Source organism: Glycine soja, chromosome 14 (assembly GCF_004193775.1).
Source record: "Glycine soja cultivar W05 chromosome 14, ASM419377v2, whole genome shotgun sequence".
NCBI lineage: Eukaryota > Viridiplantae > Streptophyta > Magnoliopsida > Fabales > Fabaceae > Glycine > Glycine soja.
The window spans coordinates 7,155,457-7,168,525 of record NC_041015.1 but is presented as its reverse complement, the minus strand read 5'-3'; the positions used below and the strand labels follow the sequence as shown (position 1 = coordinate 7,168,525).

General features: G+C 34.3%; 1 protein-coding gene and 1 non-coding gene across 2 annotated transcripts; one reads left to right on the top strand and one right to left on the bottom strand.

Moving 5' to 3' along the window:
- Positions 1–2,479: 2,479 nt before the first annotated feature.
- On the bottom strand, positions 2,480–12,618 carry LOC114383650 (UDP-glucuronate:xylan alpha-glucuronosyltransferase 2-like). The gene is made up of 5 exons (XM_028343367.1): positions 12,164–12,618; positions 11,129–11,520; positions 10,703–10,944; positions 3,889–4,411; positions 2,480–3,169 (listed from the first exon to the last, which is right to left on the bottom strand). Exons 1-5 carry the CDS (start codon positions 12,353–12,355, stop codon positions 2,734–2,736), a joined length of 1,785 nt encoding a protein of 594 aa, XP_028199168.1. The 5' UTR covers positions 12,356–12,618; the 3' UTR covers positions 2,480–2,733.
- TRNAR-CCU lies at positions 10,438–10,510 on the top strand. The gene has a single exon. It is a non-coding gene; the product is annotated as a tRNA-Arg (tRNA).
- Positions 12,619–13,069: the final 451 nt, after the last annotated feature.

Here is a 13,069-nt window from a genome sequence, read left to right as displayed (position 1 = left end):
CGGTGGAAATATCTGAGCTTATTAACTAATATTATGGATTTCCGTACCTAATATGAATATATAAAATTTGTTGACTTTGTCCAACACAAAGTCTATTTCTTTGGGTTGGAAAAAAAGTGGCCCAATTAGATGTTTTCGGGCTTTTATTTTTTAGTAGGTGAACCTATAAATGGGTTTGCTCAACCAATCCTTTCACTGACAAACCATCATTTTATCGTTTCATCAGATTCTTTGCTTTCCACCATACCCATCATTTTTTGAGTTGTTGATCTGGAAAATTGGGAACGACGGTGACCGTTGATCACACAATAAAAATTAACTTGAAGTTTGTTCATATTCGTAAAGGTAATAATCATTCCAAACACTATGTGTATTACATGTGGAGGTGGTCACATGGGAGATTAAATTTTTTGCTGGTTTACGAATTCACAAAGGCATCTAGTCATTATTATATTAAAAGTTGAATATAAACAAAATATAGTTTTTTTTACCAAAAAAACCAAAATATAATTGATCAAGTATACAACTTTTTATGTCGTTATCTCATGATGTAAGGACTTGTCATTAAAAAATTATGTCAAATGTTATTCAACAAAATTTGTCGTGTCTCAATTATTGAGATGTCACTTAGTCACGGTATAGTTTAGACCTCCTCAAGTTTTGAAAAATAAGTGATAAAATTGGTTTGATAGTTGAAAGAAGAAAAAAAAATTATGAATTTGAATTTTTTTTTCACTAATAAATTAACAATTGATCGATAAAAAATACATCAACTGTTTTTCAAAAAAAAAAATTGTCATATCTCAATTAAGGTGTCATTCAAATGGAATGCTCCAACACCCTTTTGCTTTATGGAAAAAAAAAAATCATGCATCTCTTATTTTTGGGTAGGTTTGAGCTGTAGGAAGACGGAAAAAAGTAGAAATTAAGAAACCGTTATAGATTTAATAGATAATGTGATAACAAAAGAAAGAGAAAGAAAAAAAGAAATTGAAATAAAAATAAGATAAAAGAGAAAATAATGTATGTTTATAACAACCTTGCTTCATAGTCAGCACTTTCGTGAAGTTGGCAGCTAAATAGGCCCTAGTGTGAGATTCCGACCACAATTTAGACCATTAGAAAACAATTTCCTATATAAAAATAATTAATTCTAAATGCAAGGTTATTTGAGTGAAAAATAAATACTGACACTCTGTCACATAATACTTATTATATAAGAAGAAAAAATAAGTATCAAAATAATTGTTATAAGTTTTATTTTTTTAATGTAGTATTAATTACTTTTTTTTTACTTATAATATCAATGATGGTAAAAAAATTAAGATAAATGATAATTAGTATCCTAAAAGTATTAGTTAAGGACTTTAAAATAGAAGAAAGTGAAAAGTTATATTGTCTATGATATTTTTATACTCTCATAATTTACACAATAATTTTTTTTTTCATTTTAATTCTTTAACCAATATCTTAAAAATATTAGTTAGTAAATAAATTAATGATGATTGATAAGATTAATTTTGTAACATTATTATTTTCTTTCATCTTTTTATTAATTTTCTTGACATGTGACCTATGATAGAAATTATAATGGGACGGATGAAGTGTTAATTTGAAGAAAAAAAATCAGCTAAAAAATATATGTCAAGAAGACATAATTATAGCAATTAAAATACTTAATAACATGATCATATATTTATACAAAACTTTTACCCAAGCACACACAATGACACACAATGGAGGTGTAGACAATCAAGTAAAATTTAATCCACAAAATCATTTAATCTATGGACAACATTGTTGTTATAAAAGGGGTGATGCAAGAGAAATCATTACCACATGGCATAGAGGGGAGGCCGTAAGCGTCTATAAATAACCTTGCTTCTTAATGCATACCTCATGAATATCTTTCCAAATACATACCCTAAGTTGCTTGTAGCTAGGCAGTACCATCACAATGCTAGCCAATAGATCCTTTAGTGTGAGATTCTAACCACTTTAAACCACTACAGGAAACAATTTCCTGTGTGAAATTAATTAATCCTTAATGCATGATTATTCAAATGAACAATAAGATTATTTGAAAATTGACAGAAAAATTAACTAAAAGTTAAAAATTAAAAAACTATCTCATTTAAATCATAAATATTTAATAAAATTATTTGTTAAAATAATTCAAAAATGTAAAATTATATATAATTTTACCTTAAATAGAAAATATTTTAAAAAAACTAATAAATACCTAAAGACAAAAAAAATATAAAAATTAGAATCTAACGTTTTGAAAAATATTATTTAAAATAAATAACATTTCAAACAAACAAATAAGTTTTTTAAATAATAAAAAAAATTAAAAATTAATTAAAATATCTTACCAAACATATAATAAAAATAAACTTGTTGAACTTGATCCAAACACATGCTGCTAAAAGAATTGATCAATTAAATTTGATGGAAAAATACTATTGAAGAATCAAGATCGACTAAAAGTGTAATGAATTTCTTTTTATTATTCCCGTTTCCATAATTGGCTATTGGCTAACCATCATATGCTCTACCCTATTCACACAAATAAATAACTGGATGGAGATTAAACCTCTCCACAAATGTCTCTGTATGTAAAAAAAAATCATGAATTAAAACAAAAACAAAAAACCCCAAATCAAAATTACAAAAGATAAAAGAAAAAAAAAAGAATGTGCATGGTATAATTGTACAACAATTATAACCTAATTAACCAATCAACATTGAGCCAGCTCTTCTAGGATCCGTGACATTGATCTTCCAATGCATATCTGGCAACCCTAACTTCCCAGCCTTTCTCCTTTCCCAGTTCAACTCCATCCTTCGTTGCCTCGTCAACCTACACAGCTTCTGCAAGTTCTCGTCCATGGCATCGTGCACCTTCCACCACCGTCGATGCGCGACGTCGCTCGCGTACACCCTCTGATCCTGCACGTCCCAGTTGCAGTCGTAGTCCTTGTAACAATGCCATGGCTTCAGCCCTAGGTAGTGAATCGCGTAGAGCTTCGGCGGCTCCGCCGCAAACATTGCGTTCTTCCTACCCGCCTCTATCGTCGTGTTGGCCCAGAAGTTCTTTAAGTAGTTCACCCGCCGTGGAAGCCTGTGCCACCACACGAAGATCTCGTTCAGGAACCCCTGATCGCCACTACAACAAATATTCATAACGAAAATTAGTGACGGAATAATAAAAACAACAAAATCTTGAGATTTTAATCCTTAATTATATCAACAAATATTTATATATGCTTCACTTACGTGACAATTTTACACCACTGAAAAATTAACCACATGAATCAAAACATAAGAAGAATAGTTCCTATAAAGACTAAAATATGAAAGTTCGTGATGTAATTAGACTAAATGCAAATTGTGAACAAAATACAGAGAGTATAAGATTAATTAAATCTATTATCAATTTTCTTTATCTACATTAATCTAATTTCAAATATTATAATTTATAATAATTTATGTGCTCGAATATTTTTTTAAAATTAAATTTATAATCAATCTCAAGTATTAGGTATTTATAATAATTTATATATTTTATTCAATTAATTGAAGTAAATTTCTTAATATTTTTTAAAATTAATTTGTTTTAACAATTTTTTTAAAATTCCATTTTTTTTCTTTAAAGGAACGTTTGTTTGATAGGATTGAAACTTTTAATTTAATGTGAATCTTAGGTTAAAAATCTCAATTTCTTATATTTGATATTCGTTTTAAGAAATTAATATTTCTTGAAAAGGATATTTTCTGAGAGTTTTCCACAAAAACTTTTATAGAAAGGAGGTGGAATTTTTATTTTTTTATAATAAAAATATTATATTGCTCTTAATGTAAAAATATCACAGAAAGCTTCAGTACCCGTTATAGGAGACGACGTCGTGGCGACGCGACATGAGAATCTCGAAGGTGCAGTTGGAGGGTTCGAGGACCATGATGCCGGAGTTGAAGATGGACTGGTCATTCCCCGTAGCGGACATCTGCGGGAAGTGGAAGAGAATATCAAGGTTGCGGAGGACGATGATGTCGGCATCGATAAAGATCACTCTCTCATAATCCGTTAGCTGCCATAACCGAAACTTGCTGTAGTTATATTCGTTGTAAGTGCCGTTCTCGGCGCGCGGGTTTCGGATCCGGGTGATGAGTCGGATCTTCCATCCGGAGAGTTCGAGGGCGCGGCGCTTCGCGACGGAGATGGAGCTGTCTAGGAGGAGCACCAGGTCGCGCTTGGTTCCGGTTTGGAGGAGGGTTTGTGCTAATGTTATTGCGCCGCACACGTAGCCTTCCGAGGAGTGAAGCACTGTTACATAGGCCTCACGTTTCGCTCGTGCTTCGCTTTGAACGCTTTGTTCTAGGTTCGATGTGTCGTACACCTTGTCGATCCCTGAAAAAATAAGCAAAATTCATGGGTTAGTTACTTTTACAACGTTTTTTTGGGTTTAGTTACATTTTGATTCCTCGGATATCTTAATTGTGCCATAAGTTGCAATTGTTTTAATTAATTGAGACTTTAAGATATTATAAATGTGTTATATTTAAATTTTTCATATTTTAATTGTATCATTTCAATCTTTTAAGTATTGTAATTATATGATTTTAATCTATCAAATTTTATAATTATTGTTAAAAGTAGTGTAATTCAAATGTAATTGTCTAATTTTATTAGTATGTGAAATGCATTAGAGGTTAGCATGTTAACTAATTATGGTTAAGTCTTACTTAGTGTATAAAAACAACATGTAAACCTTGGTCATGTGTGTGTGATTTTTTTGACGCTTAATTCCCGTTTTTCAGAAGTTGTTATTTTCTGTTATTCACTCTCTTTCTCCCTTGTTCAATCTTTTCCAAAATACTACCAAGAAATCTTGATCATTTCCAACAATTGGCACCAGAGCTATACGATCCACGGCGGCGTACGACGGGGAACAATGATGATGTTGAAGAACAACGACCAAATCCCAACGAAACTACCAATCTTTGATGGAACCAACTATGAGAGGTGGACGACACAGATGAAGGTGGTATTCAGATATCAAGGCGTGCTTGATATCATAAGCATCAGCATCACACCATTAAAGAAGAATCCCATGGAGACACACAGGGTAACTCACCTTGAACAGATGAAGAAAGATGATAAAGCGATCTTTCTAATTCATCAATGCGTGGATTCAAATGTCCTGGAGAAAATCACTGACTATGAGACGACCAAAGAAGCATGGGATGTGTTGGCTACAACTTATGCCAATGACAAGCAAACCAAGAAGGTGAGATTGATGGCACTCCAACGTCAACTGGGTTTGCTTCAGAAGGAATCAAACGAAACGGTGGCACAATTCGTAAACAAGTTGGTGATTCTTGCAAACCAAATGAAGAGCTGTGGTGAGGTGGTGACCGATTTGATGAAGGTTGAAAAGGTACTCACTGGCTTAACACCAAACTTTGATCATATTGTCTTTGCAATTGAACAATCAAAGGACCTAGAAACGTTGAAATTGGAGCAATTACTGGGTTCTTTGGAAGCACATGAGTTAAAGATGAAGAATAGAAAAGGTATCAAGAAAGAGGAAAAGGATTTCGAGAAAGCCTTATTTGCTAAAAATCAGAAGAAAGATGGTGGTGATTCTTGGAAGAATAAGAAAGGGAAATGCAAGTGGAAGTATAACAAACAAGAAAGCAATGGTTCTAAAAGTGAGAATCAAAAGAAAGAAGGAGAAAACAATGGAAAGGGAAAGAAGAAATCAAAGGAGCACATTCAGTGCTATAACTGTAAAAAGTATGGCCACTATGCAAATGAGTGCAGTAATCCTAAAGTGCCTAGGAAGAGGGGTGAAGAAGCCAACTCGCGCGTGACTCTGATGATGAAGAAGCAGTGATGTTAATGGCCACTGTTAACAGTGAAACATGCAATGAGGAATGGTGGTATTTGGACACTGGTTGTTCAAACCATACGACAGGACATAAATATTGGTTCTGTGAAATTGATGAAACAGTGAAAAGAAGCATCAAATTTGGTGATGGCAGGTCAGTAATGGCAAAAGGAATTGGCAAGGTTGCCATAAGAATAGTAGATGGGAGCAAGGTGACTATCAGTGATGTCCTATATGTTCCTAACATGGAAAGCAATTTGCTAAGCTTGGGACAATTGCTAGAGAAAGGATTCTTAATGCATATGGAAGGTGAACACATGGAAGTAGTTGATTCTAATGGGAAATGTGTCTTGAAGGTTGTTGTGTCTAAGAACAGAACATTCAAGGTGGGTGTGAGCACCATCGAGCAGAAATGCTTGACTGGTCAAAGCAATGACAGTGTGTGGAAGTGGCATAGAAGACTTGGACATTTGAACTTCAACAGCCTAAACAAGTTGCAGAAGAAGAACATGGTTGTGGGACTACCTTCAATTGAAGTACCAAGGCAAGTGTGTGGCAGTGATTCACTCTGATGTGTGTGGCCCATTTGAAATCAAATCTCATGGAGGTAAATTGTATTTTGTCTCTTTTATAGATGACTTTACAAAGAAAATATGGGTTTACCTGTTATAAAGAAAGAGTGAAGTATTTGTAACATTTAAATCATTCAAGTTACTAGTTGAAAATCAATCTAGTTGTTCAATTAAGATGCTTAGAACTGATGGTGAAGGAGAGTACACTTCACTTGAATTTGAGAATTTCTGCAAGGAAGAAGGAATAATTCATGAGGTAATGGCTCCATACACTCCTCAACACAATGGAACTGCTAAGAGAAGGAATAGAACAATGCTAAATATGGTTAGATGCATGTTGAGAGAGAAGCATCTTCCACATGATTTCTGGGCAGAGGCAGTATCCACAGGTGCTCACATCTTGAATAGATGTCCTACAAAGAGGCTTGACAGTTTGCCACTAGAAGAAGCTTGGAGTGGACTCAAGCCTAGTGTGAAACACTTCAAGGTATTTGGCTCACTCTGTTACAGGCATGTGCCTGAACATAATAAAAAAAAAACTGGACTCAAGGGCTCAAACCATGATCTTGGTAGGTTATCACAATACTGGGGTCTATAAAAAAAATTTTATCCCTTAAGCAAGAAAATTGTGATAAGTAATGATGTGATTGTGGATGAGACAAATGAATGGGACTAGAACATTGGTATGGAAAGACAAACCAATGAAATAGTAGAAGTTGAACTGGGAATAGAAGAAATACAGGATGAAATTTAGATTGACAATGAGCAATATGTGAATGATGAACAAAATGTGAATGATGGGCCAGATGTGATTGGGTTGTACCTTTGAGAAGGTCACTAAGACAGATGTCTCCACCAGTGAGGTTTCAAGACTATGATGTCTTCCCTGATGCTGCTATCAATATTAATGGTGAGCTGATGAACTTAGTGCTGTTAGCAGAAGCAGAACTAGTTTCACTTGAAGAGACACTAGCTAGTCCACATTGAAAAAGGCCATGGAAGAGGAATTGAGATCAATTCATAAAAACAACACTCGGGAAATGGTGAATTTACCAAGTAATAAGAAAGCCATAGAAGTGAAGTGGGTTTTCAAAACCAAAGTCAACCCATCTAGTGAAATTGCCAAGTATAAGGCAAGGCTAGTTGCAAAAGGTTTCTTGCAAAAGCCTGTTCTTGATTTCAATGAAGTATATGCCCCTGTAGCTAGAATTGAAACTGTGAGACTCATATTTTCAATTGCTAGCATGAGGAAATGGATAGTGAGCCAACTAGATGTGAAGTCTGCTTTTCTCAATGGTCCATTAGAAGAAGAAGAAGAAGTATACAACAAGGCAACCACCTGGCTATGAGAAGATAGGCATGGAAGATAGGATAATGAAGCTGAACAAAGCCCTATATGGCTTAAAGCAAGCTCCACGAGCCTGGAATAAGAGGACTGATGGATTTCTGCAGAAGCAAAAATTTCTGAAATGCACCACTGAACATGGAGTGTACTTGAAGGATTGTGGAGTAACTGGTGTAGTGATGCTATGCTTGTATATGGATGATCTTCTTGTCACTGGTGATAGCAAATAGGAGATTGATAGGTTTAAGAAGAAAATGATGGATGGGTTTGAAATGTCTGATATAGGTAGAATAGCTTATTTCCTAGGTATGGAATTTGTGACAACTAAGAGTGGCATATTCCTTCACCAAAAGAAATGTGCAACTGATATATTGGAAAGGTTCAATATGCTTGATTGCAATTCTGCTACTACTCCTTGTGAACCAGGAATAAAACTGTCTACTAGTGAAGACACAAACTTGGTTGATTCAACACTGTATAGGCAACTCATTGGCTCATTGAGATATTTGTGTAATTCTAGGCCAGATATCACCTATGGAGTTGGCTTGGTTAGTAGATTCATGAAGAAACCTTGCAAGGATCATCTACTTGCAGCTAAGAGAATTCTTAGATATGTGAAAGGCACAATAGAATGTGGAATTCTGTTTCCTGCAACAAAAGAAAATTCTGAGATAGAAATTGTTGGCTACACAAATGCAGATTGGAGTGGAGATGTTGGTGATAGAAAGAGCACATCCGGGTACATGTTTATGCTTGGAAATGCTCCTATATCATGGTGTTCAAAGAAACAAGATGTGGTGGCATTATCTAGTTGTAAAGCTGAGTATATCTCAGCTGCTTTTGGTGCAAGCCAAGCCCTTTGGCTAGGAATGTTACTGGAAGAGCTTAACATCAAGTGCAGTAATGTAATGAAGCTCAAGATTGATAACAAATTAGCCATAGACCTTGCTAAGCATCCAATAGCTCATGGACGCAATAAGCATATAGAAGTAAAATATCATTTTCTTCATAACCAAGTTAACAAAACAAACTAGTACTTGAGTATTGCAGAACTGAGGAGCAGTGTGCAGATATGTTAACCAAAGCTTTGAAGCCTAAGAGACTTGAAGAAATAAAGAACAAAATTGGGATGCACAAATTGACATATTTAAATTAAGGTGGTGTGTTAAAAATAGTGTAATTCAAATGTAATTATCCAATTTTGTTAGTATGTGGAATGCATTAGAGGTTAGCCATAATAGTTGGATTGTTAATTAATTAACTATGGTTAAGCCTTACTTAGTGTATAAAAACAACATGTAAATCCTAGTCATGTGCGTGTGATTTTTTTGGCGCTTAATTCCTGTTTTTCAGAGGTTGCTATTTTTTGTTATTCATTCTCTTTCTCCCTTGTTCAATTTTTTTCAAAATACTACCAAGAAATCTTCATCCTTTCTTTCCAACAATTATGTGATTGTAACTGGTATCAAGATAGCTAGTGTAGAAAATAAATAATGTATATGCAGGTCATTTTCCATAATTCCTACGAGGGAATATATGCTTGAGCCTTTGATGCGGTTATAATTAAAATCTTATTATGATTTTATCAAAATATTCAGTGCATGAAAAGTTGAAAGCTAAATGGTAACTAACTTTGATTGTAATGCAAGGCAAGGGTTTCTTAAAATACGATACTTCTGGTACGCAAGGAAATTGAGGATATTATATCAACTAACAAGCACGGATTGAGGAAAAAAAAAATTCATGCTACCCTAAAAGTAAACTATTGTCATGACAAGGCAATACATAGACAACTAACATTACTTTTTAGAAGAAGAAAGATTGAGGTAGCCATCCTAGTGGTTATCAATATTGATAAGCACAAAAAAAATAATATATGGACAATCAACCACAACTTCCATAGTAAACCAATATTGATAAGCACAAAAAAAAAAAGAAGAAGCTAAAATTAAGAAGCTTGTACTATAATTTTGATCGTTCTTTACTCCTCTCAAACAGAATAACGTATGGACAATCAACAACAACTTCCATATAGTAAACCAAATACCATGTGATTAACGGTTAGTACATGTTTGATTTGTCGTTTGCACAGCTCCAAATGTCCGTTCATGCGTTTCAAAAAAAAACATGCATTACGTTGAACCTAACATTTTTTCAAATACACCTTATATATGTCACCGGACGATTGCTAATGATGATCCAAATTTAAGATTAAAAGAAATAACTTTGTTTATAGTACCGGAAAAATTGAGTATGAAATTTTGACAAACATATTAGAAAAAAAATACTCTATAGAAAAAAATAAAATAATATATATATTTATAAATACTCTAACATTTATCTTCATTTTACCAGAAATGTCACCTAAAAGGCTAAAACCTTGCTTCAAGGGGAAGATATAAAAATAATTGGTAAAGATCTACTTGATGGTCGGCGTTGATATTCATGTCTTGAAAAACAATTTTAAAAAGTTGTTAGTTATGCTTGATGTGAGGTATCAGCTAATTCATAAACTTCAACTATAACAAAAGACTGTTTTTTTTTTTTTTTCCGATAACTTAATACAAAACTACTTATGATAATAACTAGAAATAAAAAAAACTATTTGTCTAGTTGTGGTATATGAGCGCCTGTAGCTCAGTGGATAGAGCGTCTGTTTCCTAAGCAGAAAGTCGTAGGTTCGACCCCTACCTGGCGCGTTAAGTATATGTCTTATGTTTATGAATGATTGCTTTTTTGCATAATTGCATGTTGCAATGCCCAGAACTTATATGGAAAACCAGAAAGAGAAAACGTTCCAATTATCTTATTTGATTCACTTGATGTCACCTTTGCTTGATTCAAGTAAGGCAAAAACATGAACATTAATTTGAATGTGTAAAAGCGCTAACCTTGTTCCCACAGAGGCAGAGCCAAATTGCAGGACCCAACAGGCAAAGAAACCTTCTGCTCCAACCTCTTTACATCAACCTCATAATACCACCACTCGTTTTCCTGCTTAACCAAATCGTTGCACCGAAACAGCTCCAGCATTGGCCTACACTTACTCCACAAAACCACTTTTGTCTTCCAATTCCAATCCCTCTTTCCCTTCTTCACTGCCAAATTTGCCACAATGAGATGAACTTGTAACCTGAAAAAAGTGATCATGCATGAACACCTCAGCACTATTAGACATCTAAAGAGAGATCATAAAGATAGAAGAGAAAGAAGTGTATATAGTACCACAAGTGATATGATGTGAAAGAAAGAGATAGATAGATAGATAGAAATGAAAAGTGTCAATTAAATTAAGTGTTCGTGTATCATTACTCGACCTTAAAACGTCTCTTCCCCATCCTTCTTCGGGGTACTTGCAAGGTAACTTGGCCACGATCACGTCCATGCCTTCATATGCTGCAAATTCCGGCATTGGTATCTCGGGGCACGATGGAACATCGGTCTCTTCCTCTTCATCTATCCATTCGGGAAATAAATCTGTCCAATTGAAAAAATGTGACACCCTCTCAAAATAAACTTGGCTTGTTTCTCCAAAGGTGCTCCATTCACTCACATCATCTTCTTGCATGTTCACCATTCCTATCTTCATTCCTTTCCCCATTTCGCCAAAGAAGCTAGGCACCTCTATCTTAGTCGCGTTCTGCTTTGCCCTCCTTGATTTCAGCTGTGGTTCCTCCAGCACTGCTTTCATCGTTGTGCTTTTTTCTCCCTACAAGTTTGAAGATCATACACAAGTTATACAACAAACATACACATGTATTGAAAACACTACAAACAAATATTTATATGAATGTTTTGTTGTTGCTGTTGTTGAGACAAACAATGTCAACCTTGTGATCCATGTAATCAATTTCACCTAATGAAATTAAACTTTTGTTGTTAAAAAATGTCGTGAATCTAATTCTGCTAAAGTGAGTAATTCACTTTTATTCTTGTGAGTATAAAATGGTAGAATGAGGAGACATTCTAAAGACTACTGAGCAGGATGCCAAAGCCCTCTGTTGGAGGAGATTGATTGAACTTCATACCTTTTTTTCTTGTGAAATAAAAAGTATAAATGAATTTTTTACCATAGAAAAATGAAAGTTTTCCCCTTCTCTTCGCTTTTTCCGATATGTTCAAACCTACTTAGAGAATTACTGAACAGGCATAAACTTAAAACAGTTGTATCCAGTCACAGCTATTCAAGTAGTTCCCAAGCACTAGCAGATAATCCTAAGGAGGATTTGTAATTTTGTATATACTCTCATTAATATAGATTTAGTTGTCTATGAAAAATTAAACATACTAACTTGTACCATAAGCAAAGCACACAGAGAGAAGAGGATTACATAAGAGTAGGCTCACCTTACCTTGTGATGGCACTCGCTCAAGGAGCACCGGACAAGGGAGGCTGCATTCTCGAAATAGACAGAGGAAGATGGACGGAGAAGAAGGGTCGCATAAACAACGAGAAAGATGGCAAGACAGACCAAGTTGATTCTGATGATCAATGCTTTAGATGGTGCTGTCTTCACCAACTTTTGAAGACTCAAAACATCCATCGCTTGAGAAATAACCTTAGGAAAAACAACAGTGCCTTAAATGGAGGAGGGGACCTGGACTATATATGTAAATGAAATTAATTCCCCACTAGGAAATTTAGATCAAGTAGTGGTTAAATATGATGATTACTTCGAGTGGCAAGGATTTGGAAGGAGTTGTTAGAGAATTATGAGTGAATCTCAAAGCAAGAAAGGCCATTTATGTAGCTCCATTTGTCCTTCCTTGAGGATTAATTTCCTTTTGCAAGAGATTATAAAGAATGGAAGCAAAAATTGCTTTGCTTATATTTCAGGTTTAGTTGACACCTATAAATATTTCTAGACAAAAATACCAAATGACAAAAATGTCACATTAATTACTTTTTCTCTTGTCCCTTAATCATTTCTGAACCAGAAGGGAGGGATAGAGTAGTAAAACAGCAATCTCAATAATTCATTGGAGCATAGAAATATAAAAAAAAATAAAACAAAAAAAATTGGAAAGAAATTTAAGGGCAGTTGAGCAGGCTCACCAACACCTAATCGGTTGCCCTGTCAATTTTGATTCCTACATGCAAAGAAAGTTCAAAGAGTTATTTGTTCACAAACTACACTGTGAAACTAGCTCCACTAATAATTTCTGATATATTATTATTATAAAGTCCGTTTGGTTATTATGCTGATTGTTGTTGGTACATAAAATATATGTTTATAGGTTGCACGTCAGAACATCAT

Bases quoted from the DNA above. Each gene is read 5' to 3' on its own strand.
- LOC114383650 (XM_028343367.1), bottom strand. From the start codon at position 12,355: ATGGATGTTTTGAGTCTTCAAAAGTTGGTGAAGACAGCACCATCTAAA. The intron at 4,412-10,702 runs GTTAGCGCTTTT...TTATTTTTTCAG, and splicing joins TCTGCCTCTGTGGGAACAAG to GGATCGACAAGGTGTACGAC. The intron at 3,170-3,888 runs GTACTGAAGCTT...TATTTGTTGTAG, and splicing joins GACGTCGTCTCCTATAACGG to TGGCGATCAGGGGTTCCTGA.